At 35.6% G+C, this 23,651-nt stretch overlaps 1 protein-coding gene across 1 annotated transcript in view; it reads right to left on the bottom strand.

Annotated features, from left to right (window-relative positions):
* ufsp2 (ufm1-specific peptidase 2) overlaps window positions 1-23,651 on the bottom strand; it is a 68,699-nt gene that overhangs the window by 15,217 nt on the left and 29,831 nt on the right. The window contains exons 4-9 of the mRNA XM_028802100.2: window positions 19,242-19,302; window positions 14,399-14,553; window positions 9,637-9,829; window positions 3,390-3,536; window positions 2,604-2,768; window positions 1,120-1,244 (exon numbers count right to left, since the gene is read on the bottom strand). Coding sequence (XP_028657933.1) covers window positions 1,120-1,244; window positions 2,604-2,768; window positions 3,390-3,536; window positions 9,637-9,829; window positions 14,399-14,553; window positions 19,242-19,302 — 846 coding nt within the window. The remainder of the gene's footprint in view (window positions 1-1,119; window positions 1,245-2,603; window positions 2,769-3,389; window positions 3,537-9,636; window positions 9,830-14,398; window positions 14,554-19,241; window positions 19,303-23,651) is intronic.

Genomic DNA, 23,651 nt, shown 5'->3' with positions numbered 1-23,651 from the left:
GTATTAAGTTGCATGTTGCAGAACAAAGTAAAAATAGCTCTCTGGAAAGGCATGGGTCAGGTTGTTTTATTTTATTTTTTTTTTGAGGTGTACTAGTTTTGGTGTCAAGAATAAAATAATTGCATTTAATGTTTTATTGTCATCAAAGTATGAACAACAACTAAAGATGGATTTTTGTAACATATTGTCATAGAATGGGTATAATTATACTGCTACAGTTTATTAATTTGTTGAAGCATGCCAATCTGAGCAAAGACCTGAAACATCCACCCATCCATTTATCTTTTAACCTTTCATAATTCAGATCGGAGTCATAGGATATATAAAATCTTAAAAGATTGCTCTAGTCAAAAATTGTACTTTTTAACATATTACTTACCCCGAATACTTTGTTGTGGAGATAGAGAAGAAATTTTAAACTCATGCTTTTGCGGAGAAATTACATATCAGAGATTTAAACTGAATAAGACCCAGCAATGACAAACAATGAACAGCAGCAAACAATGTAAAAATGTCTAAGGAGAAAAGAAAAAAAAAAAAGATCACCAAGCTCATGTCACATAAATCCTCATGTAATGTATACACACAGGATTGTGGGAAAGTATCTTTCTTGTTTATCATTTACAGTGAGTTTTCCGGATGTGAAGTATTAATAGTACTTTGTCAAAAAATACTTGTATTTTGTACATTTTGAGCGTAAGAATGGATAAGGGATATGTGGGTTATGCAAGACAAGTTACTTGAGAATTTTTCTCCTTTTTTTCCATTGACGTTTTTCACATTGTTTGCACTGTTCAGAGTTGGTCACCCCTGGATTCCATTTAATCTGAATCTTTAATATGTAATTTCTCTATGAAAACATGAAATTAAAAATTTTTCCCAGTCACCACTACAAACTACATGGGGTAAGCAGCATACTGTACAGTATAAACAAATATAATTTTTGGTGGAGTGTTCATTTAATATAAAATATTATTAGTTATGCAGGTCCCTAACTTAGAAAGTACATTTGCCAGAGTAGCTGCATTACATAAATTGGTGGCCATTTTGATTAATACTATTTTTAGTTCAGAGACACATTGAGCAAGAAGAACTACAGTATATTAAAGATTTGTGTACCTGACAAAAAGAATTTTAGAAGTTATCCCAAGCAGGTGATCTAAAACAGCTTGTACTTCAATGGAACCAATCCACTGCCGTGATCCAATAAAAGATTTTGGTTTATCTCCAACATCAACTAAGGCCTGCAAATAGAAATGAAAACAATATATACTTTCATTTAAGTGACTACAGTGTTCTCATTGTTTCATTTACTACGCTCCTGTTGATATGTAGTGTGACCTTTTTTATACTTTTTTAAATGTGAATTGAAAAATATTTAAATGTACATATTTTACATCTAATGTGGGAAGTCTTGATTGCTAATCTAGCTGACACAAGGCTGCAAAAGGAGGAAAGTATTTACTTTTTTCACAAGGTTCAGTAGAGAGCTTTGAAGAACAGTCAGTTTCTTAATCAAAGACCAGTAACATAAAGTTAAATTAGTGCAGAATTTCCACAAAAACATCTAAATAAGATTTGCAAAAAAATTTAAAGCAATCCACTTGCATAAGGGCACTTTCTCATTGGACTTGGTGTGCCTTCGTAGTTTTTGCCCATTGATGAAGAGAGTTGCCTCAATATGACTTCTAGCTGGTGAAAGAACTTGACTTTTTTTTTCCTTATGCTTCTAACTACACAATTCTGCCTTTCTAAAAATTGCTGTTGTAATGTTTGAAAGGGTATTGTCCATCAGTGTCTGTAGTCCCACTAGTAGACTTCAGGAGTCACGTGTGAAATTAAAATGCCTAAGAATTTTGATTGAGGGAAATGGGTACATGAGAATTTGAGTAATAATAATGGTCTATAACAAATATTTAATCTATAAACTGGTTCATAGTAATATCTGCTACCACAGCATACTAATCCAGATGTGAATGATTAACTTTTTAATGGTGTAATCAGAAATCATATGCTCTGGGCACACATGTAGGAAGACATACTAAGGTGTCAATTGGTCACCATGTGAAGGTATTTGGTTCAAACCACTGGGACAAAATCTGAAAAAAAGAAAGACCATCAGATAAGCAGGGTGAATAATGATATATTCAGTGTTAATAGAAGGGCCTTTGTACCGGACTACAGAAGATTGCAAACTCAAAGTTAGCCGTGTATCTGGTGACGACAGTTAATTCACTGTCCGAGTATTACCACTGAAGCAGCCTGTCTCCTGGATAACATGGGTACACCTGGTATTTTTTTCAGAATTTTTTGAGACCCAAGTGCATGGGATTTGTGGAAAATCGGTTGATTTGACATGGAATGACCCCGATACATTTTTCACGTGAGACGTTTGTTGTACTTTTGACACAGCTTAATGAATCCGTGCAATCATGGAACATGTTTAGTTTTGGTATCTTTTGTACTTCCAATAAAACATAGTCTGTGCCAATGCCAGAGTAAAATGTTACATAATTTGAAGCCTACAGTACTTTTCCCTAATTCTTGAAGCAGCAGATAAACATAGTGAAAGAAAAATATAAAACAAGACTGTTTGTATTTACCTGTTGGATTTCTTTATGAGTTGGTATAGATTTTTCTGTATAACCTTGATACTTGAACCAAGAGCAAACTGTTTGCAGAGAGCGATAAGCACATCCCCAGCCATTGTCATCCATCCGATCTTGCATGTAGTGGTGATAACTATATACTCCATTCACTAAATAAAGCTGAGGCAAAAAATAAGTGGATCAGCACTTATCAGATTCAGGGTTGTAGGATCGGTATTTGTCAATAACAGGGTGTAAGAGTAAGGCTCATTGCACAGGGGCAGTTTTGATGCTAATAAATATAATAGTAAGTTTTGGACTATCTGAAGAGGGAGAAGGAAACCATTGTGAACACTACAGGAATAACAAACAAACTCCCTTCAGGGTGCTCTGTTTCTATATATAACTTGGACTGCAAGCGTCAAAAAGAAATATACATCATATGCTTCTTACAAAGTAATTTATCAAAAAAGTAATAAAATAATTTGAAAAGCATTGTTTTTCAAAATGTAATTTATTCTTAATGGCCATAGATTTCAGTGTAAACATTCATACATCCAAACAAGTAAATACCTCAAAAAGGACTCTTCTCTTCAGAACAGAGATGCCTTCACAAACTATTTTTTATAAAATTCAACAAGTTTTATTAAAATGTAATGTCATTTCCTTAGGCAACACCAAAATGTATAGGATTACCTGTATATACACAGAGTATTGTAAGGCAGACCAATACTGTCTTTTTAGTACTGAAAATAAATCAAAGGCAAGAAAAGAGTAAGTTTCAAAAAGCTAACCACTTACCTTACTATCCTCCAGATTAGGATTGCTGAGAAATAAGTGAGGGCTCCTCAAGTAACCATCTTTGTAACGTTCATCTGGAAAATGATAGGCATTTGCTCTTCTTAAGTAAGGCCTATCCTCTGGAAGATGAAACTTATTATGTAGTTCCTGCATGTGTCAAAAGCTGAATTTTAAAATATAGATGATTCCAACACTACAGCGCAAATATTTACTACACAGTTGTTTTTTAAACACATTTTAATAGCCATTTTAAGTGAACACACAAACAATAGTGTTTCACTTATTTTACGCTTGGCAGCTTTGTATATGTAAAAATATAAATATCCCTGTTAAAAAATGCTGACATAAATATTTTTTTTTTGTCTGGAAATCTCACCTATGCAGTTTGAAGCAGTAAAATGTAAGACAAATCCATGCACACAAAATTCAAATGTTAATATTATGAATGTATTCCAAGTATCTGTGCTGGAAAACCAAATAAAATGTATTGAGATCATCAGGGTCAAAATTTTAAATAAGACCATTAAAGATGAAGGGATACATTTCATATTTTAAGAAAACTATACTAGGCTTGCTCTCTGGGTGTTTCCATCAAGCACGGAGAGCCTACAATAACTCTGAATACAGTCAATGGAAAAGCCCTATTTTCCCAATTACAAAAAACAACCTGAACACTCCCTAGCATTTTTACTATATTGGAGTACTTGCAGAGGTGTCAGCTAAGTGGGCTGGGACAGGTCGTATTTTGTTCAAGATGGACGTGTAGTCAAGTGCAGCTGTGGCACAAATTGAGCGAGACACACTGGAACAAACGTATGGTAAGGCAAACATATGGAAGTGCACTGTGTGAACGTACAACATGCATGTACCACAAAGCTGAGTTTGTCTGCTTTGGTTGAATGAGAAGTGAGGTGCACACAAGCGCCGGAAAAACTTAAAAGTACATGCATGTGCCATCTTAAAAAGTGCAAGTCACACTTGCATAAGCTTCTATATCTTCTGTAGAATTCACACCAACTCCGCTGGCTATGGTTTAATGTGAGCAGAGCAGTCTGCTCCATATACACACACGTCTTTCACAGTGAAAACTGAGGTGTAGCAAGCGCCAAAAAAATTTAAAAGTGCATGCATACACCATCTAGTGGCTGTGGTTGAGCATGAGCAGAGCGGACTGCTTCACACAAACACACACATAGGTCTTTTGTTTAAATATGTCTAATAAATGAATATAGCACATGAAACATATAACCGTTCCATTCCTCCCACTGTTGAACTTAATAATCAATGACACCTTAGAATTTTATATCCATAACACACGTGCTGGTAATTACTGAAAGTAGTACAAGGTCAATTAAAACCTTGCATTTCAGATAATACCTCTTGACCTAGTAAGAAAAGTGTCTCACACTTTCAAAATGTTTAGAGGAGAACATGTGGCTTTATAAGGCTTTTATTTATAAAACATTTTGTACTTACTTGAATGGTTAAACCTATTGCGGTGGGTTGGCACCCTGCCCGGGATTGGTTCCTGCCTTGTGCCCTGTGTTGGCTGGGATTGGCTCCAAAGCAGACCCCTGTGACCCTGTGTTCGGATTCAGCAGGTTGGAAAATGGATGGATGGGTTAAACCTATTGACAGTTTACTGCTAATGTAATATATCAAAGAGTTGTTAATTTATGCCAGCAAATATTAATAAACATATTGCTTTTTAAGAACATAGTATATTAATATACTGTAGCTACCCATAGTATGTTAATATACAGCAGCTACCCATATAAAAAAAAATACAGCATTCTCAAACCCACATAATCCATTTCAGGGTTGCAGGTTCTGGAGCCATTTCCAAAATCATCAAGCGGAAGGCAGGAACCAAGCCTGTACAGATATACGTATCTTGTAAATAACCCTTACCCATGGTCCTAGTTTCTTACAGAAATTTTTTTAAAGAAAACTAAATCATGTAACTGCATCCATCACTACAGGACTCAAAAAGAAACAAGCAACAATATAAGCTAAAGTCACTATAAATGGGAATGTGTAAATACTAAGAAGAGTATTGCTCAATGAAAGAGATCCAAAGATGAGATTCAGTTATCTCTGATGTAAACAAAGCCTCTACATAGTCATCATGGAGTGATTTCAGGTTTAATTTCCTTTTTTTTTAAACAATATTTTGTACTGTATTCCCCCAAAAAACACAAAGTAACTAAAACACACACAATATCTTACTGCAAAGTTATTTTAAAAGACTAGAAGTATGATTGTAGTGTAAAAATGCAAGTGCTATCAGTTAAAAACACTGTCTTAAGTGTAGAGCAAATTCTGCTTATTCCTTAAGTTCCACTGGATACTAGACTGAAATATTCCAAGGATATAAAATGCCTTTAACATTATCAAAGTTACAACTGGTATTACAACTCTATGAAATTTTTTATTCCAGGGCTATTTCTGAAATTCTGTCTTCTTGACATTCAAATCCATACTGAATATCCATGTTTCTCTTTTGAAAACTCTGTACAAAATGTAATGAAATATATTGAAGATTCAAGTCTATTACTTTGTCCAAGTAATCTACTTTGTAGTTATAAACTTTAACTTTGTAATACTCTGTTGAATTATATTTGCTGTCGGTGTTTGTCAAATAAATTTAATTGATCTTCTTGACATTTGTCAATACTGCATTTTGTTCATTTTTGGTTTTGCTGTTAATTTATTATACTAAATACTATAGTTAGGTCCATAAATATTTGGACGGTGATGCAATTTTCATAATTTCAGCTTTTTCTGGAACCTATGGCCGTATACAATTGCTGTGTTTACACCCTGCTGTTGCTTTGACAGGGCTTACTGCTGCTGTTGTCAGTTGCTGCTTGTTTGTTGGACTTTTTGCCTTCAGTTTTGTCTTCAGCAAGTAAAATACATGTCCAGTTGGGTTGAGGTCAGTTAACTTACTTGACCTTTGAATAATATTTCAAGTTTTTCCCTTGAAAAGTATTTGGTTTGCTTTCACAGTATGTTTTGGCTTACTGTCCATCTGTACTGTGAAACGTCGTGCTATCGGTTTTTGCAGCATTTGTCCGAATCTGAGCAGCTGATACAGCCCTGTACACTTCAGAAATCATCCTGCTACTTCTGTCAGCAGTTATGTCATCAATAAACACTTGTGACCCAGTTCCATTGGCAGTCACAGATGCTATGCCATAACACTACCTCTACCACGTTTTACAGATGATGTAGTATGCTATTGATCATAAGCCATGACTTCTCTTCTCCACACTCTTCTCTATCTATCATTCTTGTACATACTGATCTTAGTTTCATTTGTCCAAAGAAAACTTCCAAAACTGGACTCTTTTTTCTTTTCTTTTTTTTTTAAAAATATTTTCTGGTAAAGTCTAATATGTCCTTCCTATGCTTGAGGCTTACCAGTGGTTTGCACTTTGTGGTAAACTCTCTGTATTTACTTTCATGAAGACTTCTCCTGATTGCAGACTTTGGCAATGATAGGCCTACCTCCCACAGAGTGTTCTTGGTTTGGCTAAATGTTGTGAAAGAGGTTATGCTTCGTCAAGGAAAGAATTCTTCCAAATGCAAATTTCACACTTGGAATCAAGTTTTATTTTTTGTTTTTTTCTTTTCTCCTTGGCCATCGGACCTTACTTTAATTTTATGTTAATTAGTATTGCCTAATTTTATTTTTATATTTTGTCTTTTTTTCTCTTTCTTCATCCTGTAAAGCACTTTCAGCTACATCATTTGTATGAAAACATGCTATATAAATAAATATTGTTGTTGTTGTACCTGCTTAATAGTAAATGAAATTATGAAGGACCTGCTCACACCAGGCTATGGAATAGCATGCCAGTCAATTGTCCAAATACGTTTGAGTCCCTGTAATTGGGGGACCATATTTAAAAATGTCTGTCATTGGCTCATATGATATTTTTGTTAAACCCTTTTAATTAGTGCTGAAAGCCTATACTTCAATCATGTAATTACATCTTCATTTTAAATCCATTGTGGTGGCATATAGAGCCAAAATTATGAAAATTGTGTCATTGTCCAAATACATACCATGGTGAAATTAGAAAACATTTTAACTCTGTCATAGTATAAGCTGCTGGTGGCACTAAATAAGATAAACATATCTAAATTAAAAGGATTTGGGTCATTTTGAAACTGAAGGGACTTCACCATCTCCACTTATAAAATGCCACCATAAAAGCATAAGTAGGAGAGAAGCAAAAGGGAACAGCTGTAGAATACAATCAATCTCTTTGAATGTGTAAGGAATGTTACTTTCTATACACTTACAAAATAAAGATTATTAAGTACTATGGATATATTACTGCTAGTAAACGTTAAGTATAAGAGTAAGCACCATCAACTGCACATTAAGCATATTGCACTCTCTCTCACAGGAGCCTTCTAAGTCTTGTTAGCAAACCAGAGTTGGTGAGTACATTAAATGTTTGTTATTTGTGACAAACCAATAACTTCTACAGACTTAACTGTATATATTCTTGCTGGCTAATATTACCAAAATCTAAATTTTTGAACTCTTTACATTTACATTTAACAGTGTCTTACTGTTTTTTTAATGATTCAATGAATGTAATGTATCAAACTTTTAAAATTGTAATTTATCATTTTTCAAATTTATCAAATTTTTAGGACGAAGTCAAGCAAGACACCTTTCAAATTTTTAGGCTAATGTGTTTGGCCATTTATCTTGTTCAGTCATTATTTTCTAATATATCATCTGTCACACACATACAAAGAGTTTATGTATAATTGTACTGTACAGTATACATACATACATAAACACACACACATATTTTATTCTTTCCATAATGACTTTTTTTAAGTTATGCAATTTTCCTTTTATAAAGGACAGGACGATGAGTGAATGTATTGCTTTGATGGGGGCTTTTAAAATAATGTCTTAATTCCCCTTAGTTATTGTCTTACTGACATCTGAACAGGCATTTACAATGTGAGGGCAGTTAATACTAAATAAGACTAACATGATTGGTTATATAAGCCAATGTGTATCGTGGCCTAGTATCATATAGGAGCAGAATAGTGTCCGGTGCCATATCCAACCAACTACTCTTCCAGGGAAGACAATTTGGCCTGTGGTCAAACATAACTGCTCTATCAGGAAAGGTCTGGGAGACATGGTTGATTATCTATTACAAACAGATATTGGTGCCAACCTTGCATGGACATTACAAATAAATGGAAATCATTTTTTGTTATTCACAGCCATATTAGAAGATGTCGCCATAAATAACATGCTAAAGGCTGTAGAGTCCTTACAATATAGTCAAACTGTCCCTAATAAACACTAGAGCCTTGTATGTCTGCTGTTTATAGCATTTTATGAATACCTTACACCATGACAGCTGCTGTTTTTCTGGCATGTCGCTGGAGAATGTCTATGTTTGCACAGATTTCTGCTTTGTCATCATGTGGAGGAATGAAGAAAGAGGACATAAAACATTCTAAGACTATCTAGACTATTCAAGACTGACATCTGTTCAAATGAGGATGGCAATAGCAAGAGGTCAGTGGTCTATATAGTAACGGATCCTGGGAGTCTTGCAAGTGTAAATTATCACTACTTAAGAGTTTCATACAAGATAATTATCTACATAAAATGTAATAAGTGTTGAAAGAATTAATGTAATAATTTATGTAATCTAATGATCCCCCTGTGTTTTGGCCCAAAGGGCCTCTCACATTCTTTCTAAAGGGCATGGAAGTGTTTCGGCAGTCATCTTTACCAGTAATTGATCTATTGCCAGATTTACAACTAACATGTGGTAGGGTATAATAGGCACACTAAGACAAATTATTTAAAACCTTGAAAATCCATTTAATAGTATAAGCAACTAAAAAGCACATACTCTATGATCATCAAAGATCCAAGTCTTATCAGTTATCCCTTTCTTACAGTGGGTCTTAAGTGTACTATTGAAATGGTACTTAAAAACCCAACAGACCTGTAAACCTATTCATTTGTATAGCTAGCCAGACCACGTTTATATCGTTCAAATTGGCACATTATCTATGGGTGTATTTTGCATTTTGTAACACAGTCGATAATAAGAAAATATGTTAACTTAGAATAAACTACCTGCCATTTTTAAATCAGCCTACATGCATATCAACATTTTCAAGTGTAAATAAAAAGATATGAAATACATAGACACAAAGATAAATGCAAAAATATGACAAACACCTTTCTAATCATTGTGAGCTGATCATCAGGTACCCCAGCTGGATAAATCACAGATATCATGCCAATAGGTTCTGGTAGCAGGAAGTGGAAAGGCTGTGGAATAGGGATGCATGTTTCTTTCATGTGCTTGTGGATACTTTTTTCCATATCTGACAGTTGATTACATATTTCTCTCATGAGGTGCTCTACAATGCTAGAATAAAGAAAACATACAAATTCAAGTGCAACTCAAAAAATGTTTAGTATTGTCAATTAAATAAAAAATTAAAATATTTAATTAATTGGGTTGTAGCTGACATATTAGTGCCTGAAATTTAATTTCCCATTTATGTAAACAATTTTCTCTGACCACTAATGGGAACCACAGTCTATATAGACATACAAATTCACTGATCACTGTTCACATTTTCTGGTATTATCCTTTGATATGCATCCTACCACCCCCAAAATTAGACAAGCTATATTATGCGTATTATCTGACATTTGCTTCTGCAATTCTGTTTCTTCAGAGTTTATGCTCTGCCATGGCATGTGACAACAGACAGATGTGTGCTCAAACCATATCATTATTTTTTCCCTAAACGGTACCTACTTTTCACCTATTACATTCTGTGCTGTTACTTTATTTAGCTCTTACAAGACAAGATTCACGTTGTCTGGCAGCGTCAAGGTGAAGAGCACATGTCAAAGTTTCATTGTGCTTTACTCACATAGTAATACATTTAAACTAATTACACTACATTGTATTTTTTATTAAAAACCTTATTTTTTGAAAAAGCCAAGCCACATGTATGTTGCACTTTCCATGGTGAGTTGTGGTCATGCACAATAAAAAAAATACTCAGAAAACTGACTGAAGTGCCACAAGCCAGTTGTCAATTTTTTATGACATGATGAGTGACTCTTGCTGAGGATATGGTAAAAAAATAACTGAGGACACCCTTTTTGTGTGAGTAAACTCACTTATATCAATCAATCTATAAACACATGGGAAGAATGTGCAAAGTCCATAATGAACCTGGTGCTATGACGCAGAAATTACAGCTCTGTGCTATTCTGCCTATGCTAAAACATACACCAAACTTACTAAACTTCAACATAATTAAAACTAAACATATGCCTATAACGTCACATCATGTTATTTTGTTCTGTGTGCATGCTTAAGACTTTCTCTCCCTTGACTTAAACCTGAACTTTGCAGAATAATAACTCTACTTAAACTGTCAACCTACACTCTTGATCCAGTTCCTATGGACATTCTCAAAGATATTTGATGCTTTTTGACAGTGTACTGGACATAAAGTTAACTGTTCAACAGAGTTCAGAATTTTTCTAGATTTTTTTTAATTGCAGTAGTCAGACCTCTGCTTAAAAAATAATATTGACAGTTCTCTATTGGATAATTTTATACATATTTTTAACCTACCTTTTTAAGTAAACTCTGTGAAATGATTGTTTGTAGAAAAAGTCTATTCTTGAAAACGTAAGAAAACTAATTATAAAACTACAATGTAGTAAAGGACTTATGATAAAATGCACAAATAATATCTCAGTCTTTGTTGTCCTAGACTTGTGTGCAGCACTGGATGTTATAGATCATATAATTTTCATTAAGTGCCTTAGAAAGCTGATTGGCATTTCTTACAGTTCTTTAAACTGGTTTTAATCGCTTATAACAGGAAGAAAATTCCTTGTGACTCTACGGAAAAACACATTGCATTACATATGGTATACCTCTGGAATAAATTCTATACCCTTCATTATTCATGTTTTATATGCTCCAGTTATATTTAGAAATGATCTGGCATAAGGTAGAAGGCCATAGCTATTGTGGCACGCGGCTGGGGGTGAAACCCAGCCGGGACGCCCAAGAGGACCGGAGGAGGGCTTGTGTCTGGGAGGAGGCAAGGAGGTGGCCTGAAGAGAGAGAGAGAGAAGGCATAGTGTGAGGCCTAGACTTTGGGGGAGTCTGTGGGTTTGTGGTGCACTTAGTATTGTAAATAGTACTGTAAATAAACGTCTGGTGGTGCATAATACAATGTCTACCTGTTTGTGTCCGGGGCTCGTTCCACACTATGCAGATGAGAAACATCTATAATTATGTGTAGTGCTAGAGAATCCAAAGATTCTTAACCCCCGAATAAATATCTTAATTGGTTACAGAATGAATGAGCAGTAATTTTCACTAACTAGATAATGAAAACTAGGATTTTGGGGAGAAGCATGATTATGGGTCAAGTCAGAAGAATTTAGGTTTTATATGGATTTAAAACAAAATTTAAATCACATATTAACCATATTAGTAAGACTGTAGTCTTAGTAAGAAACACAGACTAGATTCAATCTTTTATATTATTGCAATAAGGGAAAAAGTGAAAACAGGCTTTTGTTTCTAACAAACTTGATTATTGCAACAAAATTTTATTAGGTCTATCAAAAAAATACAAATTGGCTGCAGCTTGTTGAAAATGCTGCACTAAGGATCTTAGCCAAAAAAGAGAAAATTCTAATTGTTTTTACCTACATTAACATAATTATAATGGCTTTGTGTCTTTTAGGATTGATTTTAAAATACTTTTAAAGGTTGTGTCTCACAGCCCCACACCCTTGACACAACCACACCACACCACTCCTGGATTTAAAAGTTCTTATTTTTTATTTAATTAGAGTACCTTCCACAGATTCTTTTCTCATCACTCTTGCACTCCTTCCCAGGTGAGCCTTGTCCTCTCCCTGGGGAGGGTGGAGTTACTCCTTTTCAACAGGGAAGTAGTGTTTTGGCACCTGGAAGCACTTATGACTCAGGCAGAAACTCTCCCTGACAGGGGAGCCTGATCCCAGCAACTCCTTATTACAGCACCTGATGTCCCCAACATGACTGTGCACCACAACTATAACTCCTATGCAACTCTGCGGACGTCTACAAGGGAGGGATGCTGTCACCTAGTGTATTGTGGGAACACATGACACTGGGAGGCAGTCTCCCTCTGCCCTTCCACTGGGATAACCTCCCGCCTGGTCAAAGGCATTACTGACCCACCAGGCAGGATACCTGTGCATTCAGAACATTCCATTATACAGGCCTCCTGGCTGGGTAAGAAACCATCCATCATCTATGACAAGGTTTATTGATTAATTGTCTATAACACTGTCAATAAAGCAAAAATTTGTATATTCTGTAATGTCTTTCCTCAAACACCACAAATCATATCTCATATCTTTAATCACTGCCTTTCTCAGTGTACAGAAAGTGACGCATAAAAGAACTAGTTATGTGTTAATTTGCTTTTGTGAAACTAAAATATTAAATGATTTATGAATAGAGATATAACATGTCAGGCTAGTTAGAAATATAAGAAACATAAGAAATTTGACAAACGAGAGGAGACCGTTCAGTCAATCAATCTTGTTTGTTTAGCTAATAGCCAAGTTGTCCCAATATCTTATCCAGATACTTCTTAAACATTGTCAGTAGTTTGTTCCAGATTCCCATGACTCGTTGCATAAAGAACTGCTTACTGGGTAACTGCACTTCCACTTGTGTCCTCGAATACATGATTCACTCTTAAGATGAAAATTTTGAAGACCTGGATTAATTAAGTCTTCATGCAGTCCCCTCTGCCCAAGATTACACAGGTTTATTTCTCTGAGTGTGTCAGAATACAATATGTCCTTAAGTCCTGGGATGAACTTGGCTGCTCTTCTCTGCACGGCTTCAAATACTGCTATAGTATCCCCTTGTAGCATAGTGAATAGAACTGCACACAATACTCCAGATGCAGCCTAATTAGTGCATTGTATATCAGCAGCATAATATCCCTTAATTAGTACTGGTGAACATTTAAATAAACAGCTAAAGACATGCTTTTAACACTTGAACTTTTTAAAATTGATTTATTATAAATCTGCTGTAAAAGATTCAAACATGTATAATTGTTTAATCCCTTATATTTGTTAACAGTAGCAAGTACAGCTATTTTCATAAAATATTTCACAAAAACATAAATTCCAGCTGTCTTTGCTGCTGGATTGGTTAAAGGATACTACTGCTATGTACTCGAAGCATTGAGTTTTCGAGGACGTTTCTTTATAGATAATACTGAATTACTGTACAATGCCCAGATGGAGCTGGATGGTATTTTGGCCTTGGAGCATTATATTTGTTTGGAGTTTTTTGTGACCTTCTGACCACAGCATATGTTATCAAATCAGACACTGACTTTTACAATTTTTAACCATTAGAGACTTACAAACTAGGGATTCCTCCATTTTAACTCTTTTGTAAATCAGATTTTTTTCTGTTTTTAAAGCAATTTCCACTATGTGCTATATAAATGAATGTTTTTATCCTTATGTTGCTTACTGAAAGTATAACATCAGGCTGCTAACATAAGCTCAAATCACTATGCTGTAGTGAAATTTCAACCCTGTATTAGTAAATCATTCAAATACAACCAATTTTCCATTCACTCAGTCACTTTCAGAACTCTCATACAGGGTCATGAAGAAAAGGAGCCCATGCCAATAGCAACTGGCACAAGTCAGCACCAACCCAACATGAAGCAATAATCCACCACTGGGCTCTATACAAGCCTATTCATATGTATCATATTATCTATTAAATTAATAGCATGTTACAGGACTGCAGGAAACAAAAATGTCATGATACTGTTCTTTCTGAGTCTTTTAATTTAACCAAATTTCTCTATTTTCCCCTATAACTATTTACTCACAAGAATAACCTCTGCTGAGGGCTACTTACACTCCCAGTTTCTGCTCCAGCTGCACAAGTATCACTACATCAATAGGAAGATTCATTTCTACATGGAGATGCTTCTTGTGTTCTTGGTGGATGGTAGGTACACTGGACAGTGATGACTTTGAAATCTCCATCATCAGGTTAATATTTATAATATCCTAATGGAAAAAGGGGAAAGTGTAAATTTCTATCTTTTGATATCCAATTTTTGCAAGTGATTAACAAAATCAAGCTGAGAGGTTTTCCATTAATGCATCCTTGTTTTTGTTGAAGAACTCATTTGGAATTAACAACTAACATCCAACAATTGTTATATTTATAACAACTAAGAAGCCTTCTGCTGTTATGCACCAAAAATCTGGAACAGCTTACCAATAGAAATTTGTCAGGCTAGTACGGTGAAGCACTTTAAAAAAACTGCTAAAAACTCATTATTTTAACATGACTTTCTCATAGCTTCATTTTAGTTTAACCTTGATATTCTGTATATGCAACTAAATATCGTTATCATTCTTGCTGGCTCTGAAATCCATACTAACCCCTACTTTCTCTGCTGTTCTCTTTCTGTTTTTCTGTGATTGCAAACAGCTCCACCATCACCCAATCAAAGCACCGTGCAGTCCCTACATTGATGGATTGAAGGCCAGAGGTCTACATGACCATCATCATCAAATTCTTCCATGTGAAGCCAGAAAACCATGAGGACTGATTGAGATCAGTTATACTAAGTAGAATGCCTAGAGGGAGCTGGGCGGTGTCATGGTCTGGAACCCCTGCAGATTTTGGGTTTTTTTCTCCAGCTGTCTGGAGTTTTTTTTGTTTTTTCTGTCGTCACTGGCCATTGGACCTTACTTTTATTCTGTTAATTTGTATTGCCTAATTTGTTTTTTTTTTCTTTTCCTTCAGCATTTTGAACTATATCTTTTGTATGAAAATGTGCTATATAAATAAACGTTGTTGTTGTTGTTGAACTCCAAAAAAAAAAATACACCCTACTAACTCCTTTTATAATATAAATACATTGATTTTAACATAAAATTCTTTAAACGATATAATTTAATTTAGGCAGGGAGTCTGAGCCTTCGGAGACAGTATTGGCCACAAGATTAATTACAAGTTCATTACTTAGCTAACTAATGAACATTACCATAGTCAAAATTGGAATCTCAAATTAACCAAACATTCACTTTTTCTTGATTTTTTCCAAAATATTTTATATTTAGAAAACAAACAGCACAGTAATTGGTTATTACATTTTTGAAATACAGTGGTGTGAAAAACTATTTGCCCCCTTCCTGATTTCTTATTCTTTTGCATGTTTGTCACACAAAATGTTTCTGATCATCAAACACATTTAACCATTAGTCAAATATAACACAAGTAAACACAAAATGCAGTTTTTAAATGATGGTGTTTATTATTTAGGGAGAAAAAAAATCCAAACCTACATGGCCCTGTGTGAAAAAGTCATTGCCCCCTTGTTAAAAAATAACCTAACTGTGGTGTATCACACCTGAGTTCAATTTCCGTAGCCACCCCCAGGCCTGATTACTGCCACACCTGTTTCAATCAAGAAATCACTTAAATAGGAGCTGCCTGACACAGAGAAGTAGACCAAAAGCACCTCAAAAGCTAGACATCATGCCAAGATCCAAAGAAATTCAGGAACAAATGAGAACAGAAGTAATTGAGATCTATCAGTCTGGTAAAGGTTATAAAGCCATTTCTAAAGCTTTGGGACTCCAGCGAACCACAGTGAGAGCCATTATCCACAAATGATAAAAACATGGAACAGTGGTGAACCTTCCCAGGAGTGGCCGGCCGACCAAAATTACCCCAAGAGCGCAGAGACGACTCATCCAAGAGGTCACAAAAGACCCCAGGACAACGTCTAAAGAACTGCAGGCCTCACTTGCCTCAATTAAGGTCAGTGTTCACGACTCCACCATAAGAAAGAGACTGGGCAAAAACGGCCTGCATGGCAGATTTCCAAGACGCAAACCACTGTTAAGCAAAAAGAACATTAGGGCTCATCTCAATTTTGCTAAGAAACATCTCAATGATTGCCAAGACTTTTGGAAAAATACCTTGTGGACTGATGAGTCAAAAGTTGAACTTTTTGGAAGGCAAATGTCCCGTTACATCTGGCGTAAAAGGAACACAGCATTTCAGAAAAAGAACATCATACCAACAGTAAAATATGGTGGTGGTAGTGTGATGGTCTGGGGTTGTTTTGCTGCTTCAGGACCTGGAAGGCTTGCTGTGATAGATGGAACCATGAATTCTACTGTCTACCAAAAAATCCTGAAGGAGAATGTCCGGTCATCTGTTCGTCAACTCAAGCTGAAGCGATCTTGGGTGCTGCAACAGGACAATGACCCAAAACACACCAGCAAATCCACCTCTGAATGGCTGAAGAAAAACAAAATGAAGACTTTGGAGTGGCCTAGTCAAAGTCCTGACCTGAATCCAATTGAGATGCTATGGCATGACCTTAAAAAGGCGGTTCATGCTAGAAAACCCTCAAATAAAGCTGAATTACAACAATTTTGCAAAGATGAGTGGGCCAAAGTTCCTCCAGAGCGCTATAAAAGACTCATTGCAAGTTATCGCAAACGCTTGATTGCAGTTATTGCTGCTAAGGGTGGCCCAACCAGTTATTAGGTTCAGGGGGCAATTACTTTTTCACACAGGGCCATGTAGGTTTGGATTTTTTTTCTCCCTAAATAATAAAAACCACCATTTACAAACTGCATTTTGTATTTACTTGTGTTATATTTGACTAATGGTTAAATGTGTTTGATGATCAGAAACATTTTGTGTGACAAACATGCAAAAGAATATGAAATCAGGAAGGGGGCAAATAGTTTTTCACACCACTGTAAGTCATGTTTAATATCTATCTCCTACAGATGTGTTAATTTCTTTTCATTTTGAAACTCAACATGAGAAATAATTTGACCAGGATCCTTAAACCTTCGGACACAATTCTAAACATGTAAGATGATCAATGGGTGAAACCTCAAAAGCAATACAGACCAACACCATAAGGTGTTGCTCTACATCCACATGTACTACTAATATCTCTCTGTAAGAGTTAAAAAAATCTTTTGAATAAAAGACTACCTCCAGTCCTCAACATACAAGAAATTAACAGAGACTAATTAATACTGCTTTGCTCTTATAGTTTTAAAGCTAATAATAAATATAACCTAATATTTAGGATAAAACCCCAGAAAATGCAGTATTATGCATTTTGGTAAATGGCAGGTAGTTAAATACTATAAAATTATGAGATAAATCATTATCCCATACATGTTATTAGTTTTGTAAAGTGGATGAAAACGAGTTAGTTTATGAGCACACAAGCTCTCATTCTATAAGAGCTACAGCCTCTACAAGTATGCTTGACACCAAAGCTCCAATACTGACTGCCAGTCTCTTGCACATACACAGACACAGGCACAGGCACTCAGAGAAAACTAATCTTGACAGCAATAAACTACAAGCACTAAAAGGACTTATACATCAAAACTAAATGTTGACCCATCTTAGCAGCTAATCAGAATCATGCAACAACAGCTTTTATACCTGCTTCTGTTTTTTGGATAGTGATGAAAACAGCAGGACTTCTGCAGGTTTCTAATTTGACACAACTTTTATGTCCAGAATCCTGGTTATATAATTTATTATTTTTGCTTTTTACATGTAGGACTTAACATTTATTTACATTAAAACTCACTCAATTGCCACATATGCTGCCCAAATGTAAATTGTGTCAGGGTCTCCCTATTACCATTTGATTTACTCCAGATTACCTAATTATCCACTTAGTTTTGTATTGTTTGCAAATGTACTAAATTGTTTTGTATTGTTTGCAAATGTACTAAATTGTTATGTTGGAATGTGTGCCATAATATTGAAAACAACAGAAAACAATTCAAAGAACTGTAATTATGTGAGTTTACAAGTACTAGCACTTGAAAATAAAATGTGCAGGTAAAAGAAACTTTCTATTAATAGACCTACTGTTTCTGCTGGTAAGGGTGATAACCAAAACCAGTTTGACAACAATAAATGCTATGGGATGCTAAATCTATTTTTTTATCTGTCATCTAACCCAATTTATCTAATTTTATAATAAAGGTAGCATATCAGTAAACCAAACATCAGGATTTATATTGGCTTAATGCAACAATAGATGCACCTAAGCTACTGAAACATCAAACCTCTGTATGAGGAGCTTATTTTGCCAAAGGAAGATGTAGCACAGACAAACAGGTGACTGAAACAGGAAATTCTGCATGTGTTGACCAACTGTGAGAAATATTTAAATAAAATAAATATGTAAAATATGCTACAAGTCTGTCATTCACTAGGCAAAAACTAAATATGGATATCTCTAATTAGAATTTTATGTAGTCAAAATATAATTGTGAATATCAAAAACAGAAATTTTCAGCAGAGTAGGAAACAGATGTTAAAATAGCTTGCCATACACATTCATGTGTTATTTCCAAATAACGAAATAGATCCAAATTTTAATGATGGACTACTTTGTTAATAGTAAAATTGGCAACAATAGCTGTATGGCTAACTACAAAACTAAATTATTGTTCATCTTGATAGTTGCCTCTTGTGTTTTAGACTAAGAACAAATACATATCTAGCACAATTTTAGTATTCTTTTGTTAATTCTTTTAGTCCTTCAAGCTGCCATAAAACAAATGTTAAATTGTAACCCTATGAGAACACAGACTGCTATAAAATGTCAATTCAAAAATAATAAAAGTTTTCTCTATTAGCAACTCCTTAGAAAGTAAACACAGTTTAAAAATGCACTTACTCTTGGTCTTTTTTTGTCTTTCTTTCTGGAGGATCGTTTATCACTCTCCTCCTCTTCTGCCCTACAACAAAAACACAAAAATGTAAAAAAAAAAAAATCTACCAATCTAATACATCTGTTCCTTTCCAGTTTTAGTTTGTAGTACAACATTATTCTACATTCAGAAGATTATTTGTGGTAAATAATTGTATTGGACAGATTCAATTATTAAACTGACTATCACACGTATAGGACATCCAAGCTAATTAAAGTGTTTTTTTTTTTTGCTTTATTTTATCTTAACTAGAATTTAAGTTAAAGTTAGGTTATGGCTCAGTTCTGTCAGTCTGGATACTTCAGTCTTAGCTTTGTTTTTTACTCCATTCTTGATAAACCTGCTATACTCCACTTGTCACATGCTGAATGTGGCCAATGCATTGACTGCATGTTGGATATTCTCTGTTCACTGAACATAATACAGTAAATACAGCCAGGATAAAATGGCAAAATAGTTCAGACTTGAGATTGAAGAATGCAGTGCGATCAGAAGGCAGGTCAAACAAGTAGCAAAGTTGTAGTGAATGGAACTTTTAAAAAATCAAAGCCTAAAGTCTTATTGGAAATATGTTATAGTTTATTCTACCACTAAGCGGCGTGCCAAAATACACAACAGAGCATGGAGAGGTTAAAAAAAAAATCAAAAAAGTCAAAAATATCATATAGAAGTTTTAGATATCTATCATCAAAGGCCCAAAACACAGAACTTGAAAAACAGCAAACAAAAAAAAATGTCTTTGCAGTATCTGGATTTGTTTTCACTTAACTAAATTATAAAAAATGTTTGTTTTGTTTTCTGAATTCGCAGGTAAAGAACTTGTCAGTCCACAATTTCGAATCAGGAGTGAATAATGACATCATATGTGACAGTGACATCTGATCACAATATCAGCAAACAAACATCATCAACATAAACAACATGGCTATAGCCATACAAAACTAGAAAAAAATTGTGTTGCCCAAAAGAAGAACAAACAATAAGATAGTACCATGGTAGTGCGATGTGACTGTCCAAACAACATAATATATTGAGATGTGCATAAATCTCTCTCTCTCTCTCTTATATATATATATATATATATATATATATATATATATATATATAAATTCCAATGTCTGTCTGTCTGCTTTTTACGAGAGAACTACTTAACGTTTGTAGTTTGCTTGAACATTCTGGTTGATTTGGAGACTTCTGTTATCGCATATCATAGTTCACTTACAGAAGCGATTTATTCACGCTAATCTGAAAAACAGGGTGTAGGCCGAGGGGAGTGTGACATCAGGAGTGGGGAGCTGGGTGGGGGCCTCCTCACTCATTTGCCAGCCTCCGTTCAAATCAGTCTACCTCTGGCCACATTTTGGAGCATACCTTACCTCCGCTTAGGTAGTGATACCTGTTTGTTTATTAATTTTTAAAGTTTATCCTGTTTCACTACTACGCAGGTACAGCCAAAACGTATCCTCATATTCATAGTTGATATACAGTGCATCCGGAAAGTATTCACAGCGCATCACTTTTTCCACATTTTGTTATGTTACAGCCTTATTCCAAAATGGATTAAATTCATTTTTTCCCTCAGAATTCTACACACAACACCCCATAATGACAACGTGAAAAAAGTTTACTTGAGATTTTTGCAAATTTATTAAAAATAAAAAAATTGAGAAAGCACATGTACATAAGTATTCACAGCCTTTGCCATGAAGCTCAAAATTGAGCTCAGGTGCATCCTGTTTCCCCTGATCATCCTTGAGATGTTTCTGCAGCTTAATTGGAGTCCACCTGTGGTAAATTCAGTTGATTGGACATTATTTGGAAAGGCACACACCTGTCTATATAAGGTCCCACAGTTGACAGTTCATGTCAGAGCACAAACCAAGCATGAAGTCAAAGGAATTGTTTGTAGACCTCCGAGACAGGATTGTCTCGAGGCACAAATCTGGGGAAGGTTACAGAAAAATTTCTGCTGCTTTGAAGGTCCCAATGAGCACAGTGGCCTCCATCATCCGTAAGTGGAACAAGTTCGAAACAACCAGGGGCCTCATGTATAAACGGTGCGTACGCACAGAAATGTTGCATACGAACATTTCAACGCTCAAATTGCGATGTATAAAACCTAAACTTGGCGTAAAGCCATGCACATTTCCATGGTACCTCATACCCTGGCGTACACAATTTCTCCGCTTGGTTTTGCAGACTGGCGGCACCCAGTGTCAAAGCAGAGCTACTGTTCCTGTGTGGTCACCCTTTCTTTCTTAGATCCACATTCCTGACGCGGATTTATAAATACACTGAAACTAACTGCACATTGTTTGTTAGTGTAATGCATCTGATTGTAATTAACCTGCAGCAATATAATGGTCCAGGGAATAGCCATAGTATTCCAAATACCATAACTGCTTTAGCATTGTTACTCTTGATGCATCTTCTTCTTTTTTCAGCTGCTCCCGTTAAGGGTTGCCACAGCAGATCATCTTTTTCCATATTACTCTCACTGCACCACTCGGAGTATTTATATCACTGTATTTGAGTGGGAAATCACAGCAGCAGCTAATTGGAAAGAGAATTATCGGTATACAGCATGAAGCAGACGCTGCCTGAGCCATGGCAAAACGTTTCAGAGACTTTCCAGTACGGGCTTCGCGGTTTAGAAAAAGTTTCATCCCAAGAACTATAAACGCACTCAATCAGTCCATCAAGTGCTCCTTGTAGAACTGTTTGTACTTATAAGTACAATTACCTCACTATAAACTTGCACTACAGTTATAATATTGCACAACCTGCGTCACTTTATAAAGCGTGTATTTACATATGATGACGATATAATTTTTAAGATGAAATGCAGCAAAATATGTTAATTATATTATACAGATAAAACTTTAACTTCATTTAAATAATCTGTATTGTTAATAATTAAACATGTGAGGACACGGTGCCGCAGCGCTAGCTAGTTCAGGGATTGTTCCTGCATTGCGTTGTATTCTTGCTGGTGCTGATGCGACACTGGAAGGATAGATGGATAGAATAATTAAACATGTACTACAAAGATATTTCAATGTTCCTTAAAAGTTTTGAGGAATCGGCATTCTAAGCTTACAAATGGCTTCACGTCTATTACAGAGCTGATTGTGTGGCGATTGGGTATTTGGAGAAAGAAAAGTAAGGACAGGAATTGGAGGTTAGTAGGTTTGAAAGAGACAGTACTTCTGTAATAAATTATTTCATCGACGGTCACGCATGGCGCAGCAAGCCTCTTGCGTGAGACATGAACAAGCACTGCGCCACCGTGTTCCCATGTTTAATAACATGCTTTCATTCCTATCATCATAAAAAAGATATCACGTATACATCTCAGTATTTTAATTATTCAGAGAGCTGTAATATCACGAATGTAATGGATTATGTGTCCTGTCGGAGAAAGAGAAAGCCCGTTTAAGAAGCAGGTAGTGATTCACACACAGAGCACATAGAAGATCAAATACAGAACAAAGCATTTAACATGCTACTTTAGTTACAATGGGATTTGAGAAACTAGTAAATTAAACAATTTTAAGATGAAGTTTATGATGTTCTACTTTAATGGCAAAATAAACTATGTGATTAAAGTGGAAATTTCGAGATTAAAGTTGACATTTCGTGCTTTTTCCCCACTGTGTGCCTATTTTTTTTGTCTGTACCCTAATAAGCTTTCACATGACACTCAGACAGTGGGCTACGACTCGCCTTTTCACGGCGACTTTGATATGTGACTTCTTTTTTATTTCGGGCACTGTGCGACTTTGTGAACTTGAGCTTTCGAGTTTCTCCGACACTCTGTCACTCGATCAACTTCCTTTTGCTGATTATACCACTGTTTAAACCAACAAATAGTACGTTTTTCCTTTGCCTCCACTTGGTATTCGCTAAAATTCTTATATTTTCCTCGTGCTTTTCCCATTGTCTTTTCACAGAAGGCTATTTATATTGATTTGCATATTCAAAGAGGCATAATTCTGGGAGGAGTTGGGGCAGGACAGAAGACGTATGCACGTGCGTTACTTTTCACAATGATCGGGATTTATGTAGCGGAAGAACGTGGAAGTTTGCGTTGTACAGATTCCTGCATCTGGATTTTTCTGTGCGTACGCACATTCCCACTTTTGTGCTTACGCCATGTTATAGTGCGAGTTCTACGCACGGCGTTATACATGAGGCCCCAGGACTCTACCTAGAGCTGGCCAGCCATGTAAACTGAGCGATCTGGGGAGAAGGGCCTTAGTCAGGGAGGTGACCAACAACCCGATGGTCACTCTGTCAGAACTCCAGAGGTCCTCTGTGGAGAGAGGAGAACCTTCCAGAAGGACAACCATCTCTGCAGCAATCCACCAATCAGG

The sequence above is a fragment of the Erpetoichthys calabaricus genome, chromosome 5, assembly GCF_900747795.2.
Source record: "Erpetoichthys calabaricus chromosome 5, fErpCal1.3, whole genome shotgun sequence".
Lineage (NCBI taxonomy): Eukaryota > Metazoa > Chordata > Cladistia > Polypteriformes > Polypteridae > Erpetoichthys > Erpetoichthys calabaricus.
The sequence above is the reverse complement of the archived record's forward strand: the minus strand, read 5'-3'. Positions and strand labels throughout refer to the sequence as shown.